The 17,339-nt window shown below is 36.9% G+C and overlaps 1 protein-coding gene across 2 annotated transcripts in view; it reads left to right on the forward strand.

The window, feature by feature from the left end:
- The window catches only part of SLC16A9 (solute carrier family 16 member 9), a 50,669-nt gene extending 33,564 nt beyond the window's left edge, over window positions 1-17,105 (forward strand). For both annotated transcript variants that reach the window (XM_019638422.1, XM_019638423.1), the window contains 3 exons: window positions 9,161-9,256; window positions 13,704-14,621; window positions 15,027-17,105. In XM_019638422.1, the coding sequence (XP_019493967.1) occupies window positions 9,161-9,256; window positions 13,704-14,621; window positions 15,027-15,205 (1,193 nt within the window). In that variant the 3' untranslated portion in view covers window positions 15,206-17,105. The remainder of the gene's footprint in view (window positions 1-9,160; window positions 9,257-13,703; window positions 14,622-15,026) is intronic.
- Window positions 17,106-17,339: the final 234 nt, after the last annotated feature.

The raw sequence follows: 17,339 nt of genomic DNA on the forward strand, positions 1-17,339 counted from the left end.
CGATCCTGGGGTTTTTCCTTTTAGAACATTGGATTATTTCTTTTAGGACAAAAAAACAAATTATTCCTTTTAAAACAAAATTCCTTTTGGGATTATAGTTTTTACATAGAATATTGATTCATTATGCCATTGATATGATTTGGGTATTTTTCCCAAACTTTGGACTAACGGTTTAAAATTTCACGGGGTTTTACGCCTATTCATGGTTTAAAGGCTAATCTAGAGAAGGGCTTTGTGAGTACATATCCAAAGTTGTCAATGACCTAAAAATTGACAAAAATTGAGTGATACTATAGCATTTGCATTATCCATAGATAAAAATGAATATTTAAAAAGAAAAAAATTAGCCGACATTGTCTAAGATGTATATACACTTGATTGTGTCAGAAGAATATCTAAGGATATGTAGAAAGAAAAAGACAAAATTAACTAACTTCCATAACTAAATTAAAAAATTTCTGTAGCAATGGAGAGAGCTTTACCAGCTTGAGAAATTGATTTTGATTTGAATCATGTTATTGGCTGTTCAATAGCTAAACATGTCCCCCTTCCCCTATGAACCCAAGATCTTCAATTAATTAGATAGGATTTTTTTTTTTAATTGAGGAATCCGGGAAGGGGAACAGACAAGTTGCTGTCCTTTTGGTCTTCAGTCTGGTTGTGGAGGACGTTGCTTCACTGGCCCATGTTGGTATTATCATTGCGCTCTTCCCGGGTGAGGCAGATGGGTCGCTGGCCATCTGGCCACTCACAGCGGCTCTTGGCAACTCACACTGGCTGCCAGCCACTCACGGTAGCTCATGGTAGCCCACTGCAGCAGGGGCTGCAGCCTACACCATCACTGGTGATCATGGCAGCCCAGCTCCAGGTTGAGCTGTTTGTTCACCATCTTAGCTGTAGAGGGCAGTGTTTCTGGCCCTCATGTGGGATCTGAACCGGGGCCCTGCTGCACAGAGCTGGTGTCCCAAGCCAACTCATAACCAAAGCGCCACTCATCCGGCCCTAGATAGGGTTTGATATTGGTCTTGTACCCTTTTGGCTGCAGGTGGTGGTGGTGATGGGGTTACAGGGCTTCCACTTGGCTGTCCCCACTATGGTAATTCTTACTCCACTGGCCAAGGAACAATGTAGGGAATTATACAACTAACATGTAGATGTGCTCCAGTTAAATATCAGGAACTAGGGAGACGACTGTTGGATGGGTCCATGGAGTCAGGGGGCCCACTGTGAGCCAGACTTGGGCCATGATCCTATATATTACCCAGCCCCCATGTGACCCCACTCTAAGGGGACACCATGTAAATGCTCCAGGTCCCTAGTGAACAATGACAGTTTGTACCCTGTGTCCAACAATGCTCAAAACATATCCTGTGTTCCCCAGTGTACGGTTACCTAAATAGAAGCTGTAGTTCTTGGGGGGGAAAGGTTCAGGGTCTCATTATCTGTCTGCTTGTCATAGTGTTTGTTGCCATGTCCTTTCTAGCCTCTTCTTCAGTTAATGGATTCTGGGTCAGAAAACAGGCTCAGGACTGGAGATGGTATATGGCTCTGATTTGGCAATAGGTTTTGAATTCCTGCAACTAAGAGGAAATTGCCAGAGAGACCACTGGGTTTTGGGGGTCAGAAAACAGGTTCTTTGAGCTTGAGCAAGCCCCTTGATTTCCACAAATTATTGTACTCTCACCTGTGAAGGCAGGCTTAGCAACCAACCTCACATAGGTCTTGTGAGGACTACATGAAGTCAAGCAAAATATAAATAAAAAGATGAGCTGGATTTCAATTAAAAAAAAAAATCTCGCCCACTCTGGTAATTATCCGGGCCCTGTGAGCTACTATTTGCTAGCAGATGATTAACACTTATTACTATGGTTGACTTCTTTGTGGTTTTATTTCATCAGTAAGCTTATAGCATAGGGCTCATAGAATATTTCTGGGATAAATAAATGGGACAACAATGAACAATGACACATCCATCTATCACCATTGGAAGTAGAGTATCCAACTGAAAAGGAAGTGACCGGAAATTATTACACAGTCCAAACTCATTCTCCTTTTTGTATTATGAGTCCTTAGAAAAAGCAAGAAAGATTCAGTCTAATGATAACATTCACTGAGCACCAGTTCTGTGTAGAATTGTATTCTAAGCATTTTCATTTGTCGGGAGTGAATTAGATGGTCTCTTGAGGCAGTGTGGCATAGGGAAGGAGCAAGCACTGGCAGGCAGGCTCTGGGTTTGGACCATGTGGGTTAACCTTATCAGACCCACTTGCCAGCGGTGTGACTCCAGACAACTCACTTATCTTTTTTTCTCATTTTTAAAACTGAACATAATAATAGCACCCAACTGATAGGGTTTTGTGGATTAATGAGATAATGCAATAAATATTATTAATAGCCAGCATAACCGATATTATTAGGTTTGTGATCTTGGAAAATTAATTATTCAATTTCTCTGGTATCTATTTTTTATAAAATGAGACTAATGTAAGTTCAGGGATATGGTGACGATTCATGAGATAATGTATATAGAGAAGTACACAGAAGTATTTAATACATATTTGTTCCCTTCTCCTTAAATTTTTTTTTTATCCTCTTAGTTGAAAACCACAGCAGCAGTTTTCTCCTACTGAAGAAGCTCTATTGAATCAGGAATATTTATATAACAGATTAAAGAATATAGTAAAATAAATTAAATTTAAACATTATGTTTAATTATGATATAAAAGATCAAAAGAATACTGAAATGTGTTAATTGGCACAATTCTGTTTACCCTTAAATCGATATTTTTAAAAACAACACCTCGAACATATGATGTTATTTTGTTTAGCTTTTGTAGCTAAAATAAAATGGCAGCTTGCCAGTTTTTAAGTGACTATAAGCCACATGGCCAAACCTGGTAATTCAGTCTCATATTTTCTTAATAACTTTACTTTACTATAATATTTTATTATTTACTATAATATTATAGTACTTTATTTAGTTTAATAACTTTAAATCAGAAAAAGAAAGTGTGGTGGCAGACTGGGAATGGGTTGGGAAAAGGGGGCGTAGGAAATATCCCCTTAATGAATTGCTCAAGTTTCTTCTCAATAATTCCTCTTTGCTTTTCTGAAAAGCACAACTTGGAATCAATTTATTGCATTCTCTTTTTTTCCCCAGAATATATTGTTATTTAGCTACCTGATTACTGCTTTCTTAGTATTCTTTTATTGATTTTTGGGAAAATTTAATTTTCTCTTTCTTTGTTTTCTTGGTAACATCTGTATAGTCCATTGAGTTTGGGGAGGGGAAAAACCAAGGTCATAGACAAGCTGATTCTTCTACTTTACTTCTAGCAAATCAGATGAAGGTCATTTCCTGTATATTCACTTTAGCAGCTAGAGTTTTATAAGCCTATTTTTGTGTTTAATGGTTATATTATTAAAGATAGTCTTTTGTCTCTCATGGAGGTCATGGATGTTCAATTATAATAAGGAACTATGATTTTCTAATTAGTCTGAAGCTATGTTTTCATACTGCCATAATACTCAGGTAAAAATGAAAAAAATATACCCATATAACAGCTATTTTTTAGTACTTTATTGTATTCCAGGCACTGGTAGTAAATATTTTACATTTTTTATGTCTCTGAATCCTTACAACTATCCTGTGAGACTGTTTTAAAGATAAGGAAGCTAAGAATTAGAGAGTTATATAAACTCTCAAATCCCCGAAGTCACACAGACAGTAAGTGATTGAATTGGGATTTGAATCCACGTCTGCCTGTGCCCTTCACCAGTCAGTGTCAGGGTACTCAGGCTAAGTATGTAAAGTTTACAGCCATGTCAATAAAAAAGCTAGACAATTGCTTTAACTTTTTAAGTTTCTAAGCAGATGTTTAAGGCTAGAAACATAAACGGTACCTACATTTGGATAGTCTAAACTTATCTTTTTCAGCATCCTAAATTATGTTCTCACAATTTTATTTTCAGGAGTAGATATTTCTGGATGACTATATGCAATTGCTTTATCCTAAACTTTGGTCAGGAAGATAAATCATATTGGCTCAGTTCTTCCAAGTTCCAATGCTTGTTTCAAAACATACAGAAAGGGAATTCTCCCAAATAACCAAGAGACGTGTCCCCACCTCCTAGTGACCAACTGTCCCAGTTTGCCCCCGGCGAAGAAGTGTTCTAGGATGTGAGACTTCTAATGGTCAATTCTGGAGAGTCTGGGGCAAATCTGAATGAGTTGGTCCCCCTCCCCGACACATGTAGTCTGGGTTCTGTAGCTCCACCCTTTTCATTTTTTAAGATTGTCATATTAGAATGCGCAGCTACCGGTACTATCTTATTTTCATAAAAATAATCAGTACTGCAGAGAGAAATTTTTATATTACAAATCTAGGGGCTCAATAGATGTTTGTTCAGTTATATAATGACAGGATATTTAAAAATAATTCATAGACATTTTTGAAAATATGTAAGTAATTTCAAATGTTTTATTGCTATCCCCCTAAAATTACCCAAAATTCCATTTGCATGGTTTTATTCATATGCTAGTTCCTTAGAGGTGCTTGCTTTATATATTCTGATTAAGAAGCATTTTACAATATTAGAGTGTTTTACTTCAGTTATATTTTCAACTTACAACTTTTATTAGTTTAATTAGTCTACATGTTTTTCAGTTTATCGATAAGGAGTGAGAAAAATGAGGAAATGAGGCAGTTTAATGTGATTTACACAAAGCACCATCCTAGAAGGCATAGCAGTTTTAAATTAGTTGTATCTTTTTTTGCAAACCATATAATTCTAATTGTGTTTCTAATGATGCCATCCTACTACATGAATTACTCTGAAATAAAACAAAAATCTGTAGTATTTTTTAGCTAAGATTTCGTTTTTGACCTGTTTAAGCAAAAACGAAAATAAATCAGCATCATTTAATTGGAAAGCAGACATAAAATATTATAAAAAAAATATATATATATATATGCATATGTGCATATATACATGTAGTATGTGTATAAAATGAGACAGAGAAGAAGAGGAAAATGCAAGAAAGAGTGACAATAAAAATAGAAATGGTTGAAATTAGTCACTGAGACTTAAAATTGGAGGACTCAAATGAGATTTTTGGGAAAAGGTAGTATAATGACTTCTGTGGGGAGGTTCATTCAATAGACATTTTAAAAACACTCACTCCATGCCAGGCTCAGACCTGGAACCAGGATACTCAGAAGAATAAGATATAACTTGCTGTTAGGTAGTTCACTGTCTAGTTGGGGGAATGGACTTATACATTATAACTTGTAACACAGTAAAATAAAAGCAATAACAAAATGAAAACAAGGTTCAGTGCAGGGGTAGTATGTATGTGTGGGAGAGAGTGGTGCTGAAGGAGGCTTCCTGCAGGATTTTATGCTTCAGTTGAGTCTTGATGGACAGGTAGGATGTGGTGGTGGGCACCGGTTGGAAGGGAAGTGAGGTGGTGGCAGAAGGACATCCCAGGAGCTTAAATGCTCAGAGGCATGAAATAGAATGAACACCAACAGTCTTTTCATAGATGTTTGTTTATGGGATGTACGAGTCATATGGGGAGCTGCAAATACGTCAAAGTATGGTTGCAACAGAGACCAGATGATCAAGGGTTTTGCATGGACTTTATTGTAGAAGTGTGATGTCATGAGAATTGTATGCTAGCAGTTCAGAAGAAAGGATGGCGGAAAAAGTACCAGAGGCTGAGACAATAATTGGGAGGCCATAGTTCAGATCAGGAAAAGTGAGAAGGTGAAGTGAGGCAGTGGCAATGCAGAGAGGGTTGGGGTAGGTAATTTAAGCAGTAGGTGTCATAAATAGCTTGCTGTCTGGGTTGATGTGAGGATACGAGGGAAAAAGAGGCCTTTGAAGGTGTAGTCTCACCCAGAGTTGTGTAAAATGGAACATAAGATGGAAAGGAAATGTGCTCAGAATTTTTTTTCACTGGTAGGAGTCTAATCAAAAATGACTGGAGGCCAAGTAATGCTTTAAGGCAGTAGTTTCAAATTTTTTAGTCTTGGGTCTTTGTACACTGTTCTATTTAGGACCCCAAGGAGTTTTGATTATGTGGATTATAATTATTGATATGTATTCTGTTAAGATTTACTGTATTAAAAGCTGAAAAACTTAAAAAATATTTGTTTAGTAATTTATTTAAAGATAATAATAACAAACCGAGTACATGTTAACACAAATAACATACTACTTATTATGAAAAATAACTATATTTTCCATTAAGTCACCTAATGGGACAAGGTTAAAATGCATTTTTTAGACAATGGCTTATGTCTTGTTTATAGAGTGATCCTCAAGGGCAAATGATGTTGCAGAAGAAAAAGTTATGAGTTAAAAGCCAGAGGCAAAGTTTATGAAAAACAAAATGGGGTGATTATGTACTTAATAGGGAGGAAAAGATTAAACTAAACAAGATCCTTGGAGAAGATCTAGAGATAAATATTGCCCTTCAGTATCAATAAAGGGAAATTTAGGTGTCATGTATTTTTTTAACTATAAAAAATTTTTGAAATTACAGAAAAGTAGAGAATAGTATAGCAAACAACCATATGCTCACCACTTAATTTAACAGTTGTTAATATTTTATTGTATTTGCTTCCTCTTTTTTGTGTGTGGAGAGATTTTAAACTAGATTAAAAACATCATGACATTTTATTCCTAAATAAGGTAGTGTCATTGTAAAAATGTTCAAACATGTAGAAAATTTTATAAGAGTTTATTTGAGCCAAGCTGACGACATGCCCGGAAGCAAGCTCTCAGTGAATTGAGAAAATGCTCCCAAGAATGAGTTTTGCAGTCCTTTTTAATGCATTTGGAATCAAAGGAGGGAACATAAGGAAGATTACATGAAATATATTGTTGGTAGATTAAGGAGGTGGGGGCAAGAAAAGTGGGGAAATCTCTATGATTGCATAAAAAGTAAAATGAGGAGACATTTCTTTTATATTGCTGGGTACAAGATAGGTAACATTTAACAGTCATAGTAAATAGAGATGGTGTATAGGCAACAAGATCATGTGCTCTCTTGAGGGTGGTTATGCCTCTGAGGGTCCTGGAAAAGAGTATTATTTGTGACGTTTCAAAGACGTGTTAACCTGGATGCACAAGAAAAATGGACAGGGCTTGCTTAAGGCAAAGATAAACCTTTTACCGAAGAAGCTAGAAGTCTAGGGTGTGACTACCCACCATAACCTGCCCAATTATGAATTTATGATCATGTGATTTTACTTTCAGTCACTAAGCTTGTTAGATTTATTACATAGCTCCTTTTTCATTCACAGTAGTTTGTATTTCTAAAAGATAAAAACTTACAAATATGCATTTTACTGTGATGTGATGATGTGAGGACAACTGAGGACCTGCCCAAAGTCCTTTGTTTTGCAGATTACAGTGTGCAAACTAGGTTCTCTAGCAAAATAGCTTGGGATGGTGAAGGGGATTTTCTAAAATTGTTTAGAGGACTTAGAGGAGGAACAACACTAAGCCGAGGGCAAGAATTTGGATGAGAGACAGAGACAGCAAATGGTCACATTTGATCATTGCATTGTCAGAAAAGTCATGAACGCATGTTTGTGACAGATGGCACTAGTTCATTTTTGGAAGTACTAGAGCCATTTGCATCTATGTTATTGCTATGTCATTTGACAGCTGACAGTTCTAGCTTTATTCTAAAAAAAATTTAGCGATTTGGTTTAGTTTTGGAGATTTTACAAGTTGAAGATGGAAGATTAAACTGTGCATTTTTGCCACATTTTACTGTTTTACTTCCATACGGGAAGAATGTGTGTCAAGCTTGTGAAAAGTTGCATAAAGTTTACCATGACAATGCTCTACAAGAAAGTCAGTGACAACGATGGTTCACGAAGTTCCATGCTGGTGATTTTGACCTCAACAACACTCCTCAGTCAGGGAGGCCCATCGATGTTGATGAAGACAAAATAAAGTCATTGATCGAGTCAAACCCATGTTACATGACATGAGAGATTGCAGAAACATTGAACATTCATCATTCAAGCGTTCACGACCACCTGAAGAAGCTGGGATACATAAGCAAGCTCGATATTTGGGTTCTGCATGAACTTAAAGAAGTTCATTTGATGGCGCATATAAACATTTGCAATATGCTCATTAAATGTGAGGAAAATTATCCTTTTTTGAAGCGACTGATAACGGTTTACAACAATGTGATGTGCAAATGGTCTTGGTCCCAACCTCAAACAACATTGAAAGCAGACATTCATCAGAGGAAGGTTATGCTCTCAGTGTGGTGGGATTTTAAAGGTGTCATGTTTTTCGTGCTCCTACCAAGGAGCCAAACAATCAATTTGAATGTGTACTGTCAGCAGTTGGACAGCTTGAACGAATCCATCATCCAGAAATGTCCAGAGCTTGTTAATTGTAAAGGAGTTGTGTTCCATCACGACAACGTTAGACCACACACAAGTTTGATCACCCGTCAAAAATGACTAGAGCTTGGATGGGATGTGTTGCCACACCCACCATACTCACCTGACCTTGCGCCATCAGACTTCCACTTGTTTTGCTCTCTTCAAAACTCCTTGCGTGGTATAACATTCAATTCAGATGAGGCTATAAATCAACACCTTGTTCAATTTTTCACAAATAAAGACAGGTCCTTCTAAGAACGAGGAATTATGAAGCTCACTGAAAGATGGCAAAAGGTTATCGAACAAAACAGGCAAGATATCATTGATTGATCTTTGTTCTTTATATAAATAAGTGATCTTTGAAAAACATAGACAAAATACGTCATGACTTTTCTGACAACCCAATAAATTTTGCTGGTTGGTATGTGATTTAACCATTTTCTCTCTTCTCGTAATGTCTTAATTTAAATCTGCATTATTCATTTAGGCTTTAGAAATTAGATTTTTTCTAACTTGACCTTGACCTTAGGGTGGGTATGAAGTGAAAACAGCCTGCCCAAATGTTTCCATTGGAGCTATACACCTAACATTGAAGGGATCTAGGAATCCATATTCTGAAGTATTTTAGACAGTTAGTAACAGAATGTCCTATTGGAGTTATATTTCTTTTTTTCTTTTTTTTTTTTTGCTTTGAAGTAATATAGTCTGTCTTAATTTATGTAATATCTTCTTATGTTTAGGTCTCGGATGTGGTTTATTATACACTGCAACAGTGACCATTACATGCCAATATTTTGACAGCCGCCGAGGCCTTGCACTTGGACTGATTTCAACAGGTACATTTTCAAAATAAGTACAGTATTGTCATTATTCTGCCTTCTTATCAAAGTTAAAGGTTACCAAGCATAGATATGTTTAACCGGCAACTCCCCAGCTACCATTCAGGTAGCACCATTTTTTTTTATTCTAGTCCTAGTAGGAAATTTTCTTTTCCACCATAAATATGATATAGTTTCAGAAAAACTTAAGATACATATATGAAAAATCTGGGGCATTATATGTCCGATATAATATAGGAAAAGAAAGTTTATGGGCCCCCTAAATTGAGAGTTCACATGCTGGTGAGAACCTTGCTGAAAGAAGCTGAGAACACATAAATCACCTTATTCCTTGAGAAAGATCAGAGAAATGGAAGGAAAATGGATACCCCTGGGGCCACTGTCAGAAAAACTGATGCTGATAGTTCTCGACCTCCATTTATTGTGGAATTTACAATTTCCACAAAGAAGTAGAAAGGACTGATTTACGAATACATCTCACTGACCTATGTCTAGCCAAACGACAGGCTGTCTACTCTTGGTGTTCCTTTAATAATCAAGAGATGACCACTGAGGTGGGGGGAGGAAAATGTTAATATAAAAGTTTCTGGACTGCCTCTGGTATTTTAAAGTGGTGTTTCACTTTTCAGATGGATTTTTTTCTAAGCTGTGCATGGAACTTATCAAAATTTCTGTTGCCAGTATTTTATGAGTTTGCTTAGGAGATAAACCTGCAAAGCTTACTAAACTTTGTAAGTTTACATATGCTGCTTGTTAATGGGTTGGTATTGCTGGGAAATCAGGCTTGCAGATAAGCTGAATAACTTTAGTCATTCTCTGAGAACCGGATCCCAATTAATTTTTTGTTCCTGAGGCCAACCCAGTGGTAACAAAATGATTGCACATCGAATTACATGTAGCTAGATATTTACTCTGCGTGGTTTATAGAAGCATTGCCAGGAGAGAGATTTGAATCATGGTGTAGGAGGAGATAGGGCCAGGATCTGAGAACATGGCTATGGCAGAACTGGGGGAAGAAATAGAAAAAACAAGATGGAGGATCCAGGGCAGTTGGAATGCAGTTTCAAGAACCTGACAGGATCTCCCACAAGTGGGGGAGGGAGTGTGGCAGTAGGCATGACAGCTTAAAGGACAATAGATCTTACCTATACTGTGTATATTTTTTGTAGAGGCACTATAACATAGCAACAAGCATAAATCATGGAGGCAGACCACCTGGTTTTGTATCCTGCCTGTGTTACCCACTGTTTGTTGATGGGCAAGTTAGTTAACTGTTATGCCTCCATTTTCTGAACTGTAAAATGGGAATAAAATAGGACTTATCATATCAGGTTATTGGGAATATTAAAGGAGTTATTGTGTGAGGCACATGGCAAGGGCCCTAGAAGTATTAGCCATTATAATTATGACCTAGATTTCCCTGAATGTCCAAATTTATGTGTGCTGAAGACATAAAAAATTGTATGTTGAGAGAGCTGCTCTTGCTTTTCACTCATTCTAGAGAGAAGGGCACAAGGGCACACAGCATCAACCATGGAGTTACTATGGACAGTCAAGATTTGGCAGAATTAAGGAGTTTTCAGTTTCAACTCATGGGGGGACTAGGTGAGGCAAAACTAGGGAGAAGCATGACTGTACCGTCTTAGTCTGTTAAAGGTTGCTATAACAAAAGACCACAGACTGGGTGGCTTATAAACAACAAAAATTTATTTCTCACTGCTCTGGAGCCTGAACTTCCAAGACCAGGATGCCAGCATGGTCAGGCTCTGGTGAGAGCCCTCTTCCGGGTTCCAGACTGCCATCTTTTCACTGTGTCCTCACATGGCAGAAGGGGAGAGCGAGCCTTCCGGGGGGTCTCCTTTATAAGGGTACTAATCCCATTCATGCCCTTATGACATAATCACCTCCTAAAGGCCACATCTCCTATACCATCACCTTGGGGGTTAGGTTGCAGTGTATGAATTTGGGGGGTACACAGATCTTCAGTCTGTAGCATTCACCTTCAGTGAAAGAGATGACAAGCAAAAAAAAAAAAAAACGGACAGAAATTTTTAAAAACTGAAAAGAAGCCATCAAGATCCTTGACATTTTGTGACCTAGTTGAAAGAAAGGAACATGGGCATGAAACAAAGGTTTTGGAGTCGCAGTCATCCTCTGTGGTGAACAGGGGTCAGTAAACTAATGCCCACGGGCCAAATCTAATCTACTGCCTGTTTTTGGACAGCTCACAAGCTAAAAATGATTTTTGCATTTTTGCATAGCTTAAAAAACTCAAAAGAAAAATATTTCATGGCATGTGAAAATTATGTGAAATTCACATTTCAGTGTCCATAAATAAAATTGTATTGGAACCCAACCATGCTATTCCTTTTACAGTCTTTCTCTGACTGCATTTGTGCTTCAAGGACAGAGTTGAGCATTTGCAACAGAGATCATATGGCCCACAGTGCCTTAAATACTTATTCTCTGGTCTTTTACAGAAAAAGTTTATTGACCCCTGGCATTAATGAGTTAAAGCATGGGTATATCTCTCATTGTTTCAGATTCCCTGAACATCAATTAATATTTTCCCTCTTTGTGATATTGTACAATTTAGACATACATGGAAACATGATGAGTGCTTTATTTCAGTTATCCCTGATGATTTTTAAATTAGGATTTTCTTTTTAAAAACTAAAAATTATAGTTTTTCAGTTTACACAGTTCCACAAGAAAGCTCCGAATGACTCTTTGTTGCTCTGAAAGAATTCCTGCAACTTTCTAAGCTGTGGCTGCGTTCTTGTCGGAGATAGGCTGAGGAAACTAGTGTCTAAGGTATAATTTGACTTTGCTGCCCTGTCAGATACTTAGCATATCATAGGTATTCAATAAATTTCGGATGAATTGACTTACTATATTTCCCTTATATTTCATGATGTTGAGAGCTAAACTGGGTTGGTGAGCAATGGAGAGGTTGTTTATTTTTCTCAATTAAAGGTCAACATATAGAACTTACAAAACACCAAGAGTATTTTTAAGTATCTGATGGTATGGTACTTCGTTAGAATCTATACAAAGAAATGGAGTTAGACAAAAATGGGAATTAACAGTGAATGAATACTAATGCAGTGCTGAAGTGCATGAAAAGGTCCTATTTTGAATCCTTTCAGTTTTCTGAAGTGCCTTTGAACTTTCAAATTATGTACCAGTTTTAAAAGATAAGGGAAGAATTAAATTTGTCTACTATCAATATTATTACTTTTCAATAGTCAGCGAAGAGACACTTACTCTCTTAGTAGCCACAAAAAGATACTATTTTAGCTACCATTACATTAATATGAGCTGTTAATTAACAATTACATACAAAGATTTTTTTGGGGGGGGATTAAAAAGTTAACTTTTAAAATGTTAGAAAGAGACAACCATGGTCCCCCCCAAAAAAATGTTTTCTTACACATCTAAGACAGGGCCATTTGGTTATATGTAAGAATTTTTGATAAGGTGAGTTTTTACTGCAAGCATGGCATCCTGTTGGGGTTATGACGTAATTTGGTACAGATCCTTTTAAAATTATGATCAACCTATTTATGTTTTGTTGTTGTTGTTGTTAACAGATCCATTTATTTCTCTCCTGCTTTTACATGTAGCTTTTTCAATGGTATTTATATTTTAAAATACTCAGTTTTAAAAATCAGAACTGTATTAGAACACTGCAAATTAATTGGGTTGATATAACTTGCTATTCCAGTGTGTTTAGTGTGATCTATGCTAAAAGCTGGAGAATCTGCAGTGTGTTGCATGGATGTGCAAATCAGGCATACTTTGTAATTTAAATGCCCTATCAAATTCCAGTTTACTCTTTTCATAGTTTAGGAATATGAATAGTTTTTTCTGGTGATTCAGCAATGGATTTGCACTATCACACCATTAATTTATTCTCCCATAAAAATTAAAATATATTCTTCTTCTCAAAAAATCAAATATAAAAATTGGCTTTTGCAAAGGGGATAAATAAATATATAGCATATAAGTGCAAAAAATAGCAGTTGCGTAAGGTATTTGTTAAGAATATGGGCTCCAGGAGTCAGATTGTAACTCCTACTTACACCATTTACAGCTTTGTGGTCTATGGTAAATTTCTCAACCTTGCTAGCTAGCCCTAGGTCACTTCATGTGTAGGTTGGGAGTACTAATAGGACCTACACAATGTGATCATTATACGAATTAAGATAATGCAATGTAAAGTGCTTAACACAGTGTCTGAACTACAAATGCTAACTCTTAAATAGTCTATCAGTTTTGATGTTATTGTTGTTATTATCATTATCTTTAATAGTCTTGCAATGATTTTCGTATGAAGGCATGCACGAGCAGTGTAAAAATGAAATTGAATTATGATAACGCTCGTCCTGAAAGTCCTGCAGTCTACGAGATTAAGATTGAACAGCTCCTGTTTCCTTTTTAGGTTCAAGTGTTGGACTTTTTATATATGCTGCTCTGCAGAGACTACTGATTGAGTTCTATGGACTGGATGGGTGCTTGCTGATTGTGGGTGCTTTAGCTTTAAATATATTAGCCTGTGGCAGTCTGATGAGACCCCTCCAGTCCTCTGAAGGCCCTTTGCCTGAAAAAACAGCTCTGGAAAATGTACCTGATAGATACTCCATTTACAATGACAAAGAAAAGAACCTAGAAGAAAACGTACACATTCTTGAAAAGAGCTATGGTAGTGAGGAAACACACAAGAGCACGTTAGCCAATGGTGACTGGAAACGGGAAAATCTACTTCATAAAAACCCAACAACAATGGCACACACAAAAGAGACTGAAACGTACAAAAAGAAAGTGGCAGAACAGACATATTTTTGCAAACAGCTCGCTAAGAGGAAGTGGCAATTGTATAAAAACTACTGTGGAGAAACTATGGCTCTTTTCAAAAACAAAGTATTTTCAGCACTCTTCATCGCTATCTTTCTTTTTGACATCGGAGGGTTTCCACCTTCGTTACTTATGGAAGATGTAGCAAGAAGTTCAAATGTGAAAGACGAAGAGTTTGTTATGCCTCTTATTTCCATTATTGGCATTATGACAGCAGTTGGTAAACTCATTTTAGGGATACTGGCTGACTTCAAGTGGATTAATACTTTATATCTTTACATAGCTACCTTAATACTCACGGGCCTGGCCTTGTGTGCAATTCCATTTGCCAAAAGTTATGTCACGTTGGCAATACTTTCTGCGATCCTAGGGTTTCTTACCGGTAATTGGTCCATCTTCCCGTATGTGACCACGAAGACTGTGGGAATTGAAAAGTTAGCCCATGCCTATGGGATATTAATGTTCTTTGCTGGACTTGGAAATAGCCTTGGACCACCAATTATTGGTAAGATATTTATTTTAAAGTCAACCCGTTTTACTGTTCTTCTTTGTGACATCTCCAGATACAAAAATTCAGACTATAGTAATAGCACAGGTTTGCACAAAATAAATCTGCATGGAATGTCTCATGATAATGATTTCTTCAAAGTCACTTTGATATAGTTGAAAAGGCCAATAGTCTTGCTCAGGGATTTGTGTTTATTCTTTATTTGGGAGACATCCCCAAGCCTGCTTATTCTTGTCCAAATATCTGAGAAACCCTCCTCTTCTAAATCCCAGTAGGCCACTTGGGGAGTAGATGTAATATAGATCCTAATTCTAACTGCATAGAAAATTGAGGAAATTAGAGTATGGGCTTCATATTCATATGATTTCTATTAAACTCACTTTTTCCTTACTCTCTTTACAGGTTGGTTTTATGACTGGACCCAGACCTATGACATTGCATTTTATTTTAGTGGCTTCTGTGTCCTGCTGGGAGGTTTTATTCTGCTGCTGGCAGCCTTACCCTCCTGGGAAACATGCAACAAGCAACTCCCCAAGCCAGCTCCAACAACCTTTCTGTACAAAGTTGCCTCAAATGTTTAGAGGAATATTGGAAGGCAGCACAGGACTGTTGTTTCATAGCAAAATTTCACTGTGGCTGACTCTGAATGAATTTAAAAACAAAAACAAAAACATATCCTATTCTCTATCTCCTGTATTTTTGTTTCCTCTTCCCAAGAAATGAGACAATTCTGGATGTTATTATTCATGAGTTCTTGACATTGTGAAAATTTTGGCCAGACTCAAAAGACTTTCTCTGTGTAAAGAAATAATTTATCTGCAGACCATTAGTTCCATTGCAAGGGGACTCTTGTGTTTTAAAACTGCAAGCAGCATGACAAGATATATGTGAAGACCACTAGGGACTAAACCACTCTCTTCTCTATGTTTAACCAGTAAATAGAAGACTTTGAGCCAGTCAGGAAATGAAAGTAGTTACTAAAACAGCATTAAGAATTGCAGTGGAGCAAATTGACTGTTAAAAAAAAAGACAGTTTATATTATAGTCACCAGTTTTCATTATCCTATTTTATTTACCTGATGAAGCACCCGCATGTTTGGTGCCCACTGAGCATAAATTGCTTCAGTTCCTAAGGTATTTGCTGAGATACGGGCAATCTCCAAGCAGAGGAGTAGTCACCGGTAGCCTTTCTTCATGGTTGGCTTCTACAGTCTGGCTCGCTTTTTGTTTGTCAGCATCCATTCAGCTGGTGTTTCCCAGGAAGTGCTGATTTTACCTGTTTCCAAATTGGAAAAGCATATTTAAACCATTCCATTCTGGCAAATGGGAAACATCCATTTGCTTCGGGCACAGTGGGGATGAATTGCAAGTCCTTACATATCTTCTCAATTTATTTGCTACTATCCAATTTTGCCACTATCACATGTTAATTCAAGGGCAGAACTAAAAAGTGTGTGTGTGTGTTTGTGTGCGCGCGCGTGTGATGTGCTGAGTCTGTGAGGGACATGGGAAAGGAAAAAGGCAATAAGAAGTTGATACCCTGATTTAACTTCATTCACTCTTAAGAAAAATGTTCTAGGAAGAAATCAATGTTTCATAGATGGACATTTTTCTTAAAAAATTTTTTAAAACTCTGGTATGCATCAGAATCCGCTGTAGATCCTTTTCAAAATACAGCTGCCTGAGTACCCCTCTCAGGGACTAATCCTGTAGGCCTGGGCTGTGGGCCAAGGATCTGTATTTTTAACGAACTCTTCAAGTGATTCTGATAACACCGTCTGGGTTGACAATGAATGTTATTAAGACTGGTAACACGGAAACATTTTTTCTCTTAAAAAAAAAAACAAAACAAAACAATAAACCACTGAGCTGGTGAGTTTTTATAAAAAGGCAAGTGTGGTTCTTTAAATAGGAGGCACTCTCCCCATTGTGCCAAAATTGTCTTTTCATTTCTTTTGAAATATGTAAGATTATTTCATACTTCTATGTTGCCTTTCTTCAAAGGCACCTGAAGCACTTTATAAGCATGAATCACCACAACACCTCATGGAGGTGGTTAAATAGGGCTTTTCTATGCAGTAAACCTGGAGTAGAGGGAATTTCATAACTGACTTAACCCTATTCAATAATGAAATAATGGGGCTCCAAAGTGCCTTGGACTTCTCTGCTCCATACTCAGACTTCTGGAAAGTTTACTGTACCTCATTTTTTAGTGACTGTCAAGGTTAGTAAATCAAAAGAGTGACATTTTAAAAAATTAAATGTTTTTGTGTTGAAAGTTCCTTCTTGCTGAGATGATATTCAGGAAATTTGATAACCTGAAAAAGTTTAATTTTTATGACATACCCACATTCATCAATGTTGATAATTGTCCAAATGCATCTTCACTATGTCTACTAATATCATCCAATATGTGCATTATCCATTGTCTAGGGAATGAATTTTAAGATACAATAAAATATTTTTGTTTGTTTTGCATCAGTTTGGTTGCTTTTTCCCTTCTCCCCCTCTCCACCCCTAAATTATATACAGGGACATTTCACTTGAATGTGAAAACATAAATTACCAGATGTCCGCTTCAGACCCCAGAATTTGGTGATTGGACATCAGCATATTGAAAAGTCAATTTGCTAAATTATTTTGACCATTGCTTTCCAAAAAGCTAATATGTCAGTCCTACAGAATGCTTTTGAAGAAAAGGGAACAGATTCCTCT

Source organism: Hipposideros armiger, unplaced genomic scaffold (assembly GCF_001890085.2).
Source record: "Hipposideros armiger isolate ML-2016 unplaced genomic scaffold, ASM189008v1 scaffold_39, whole genome shotgun sequence".
Lineage (NCBI taxonomy): Eukaryota > Metazoa > Chordata > Mammalia > Chiroptera > Hipposideridae > Hipposideros > Hipposideros armiger.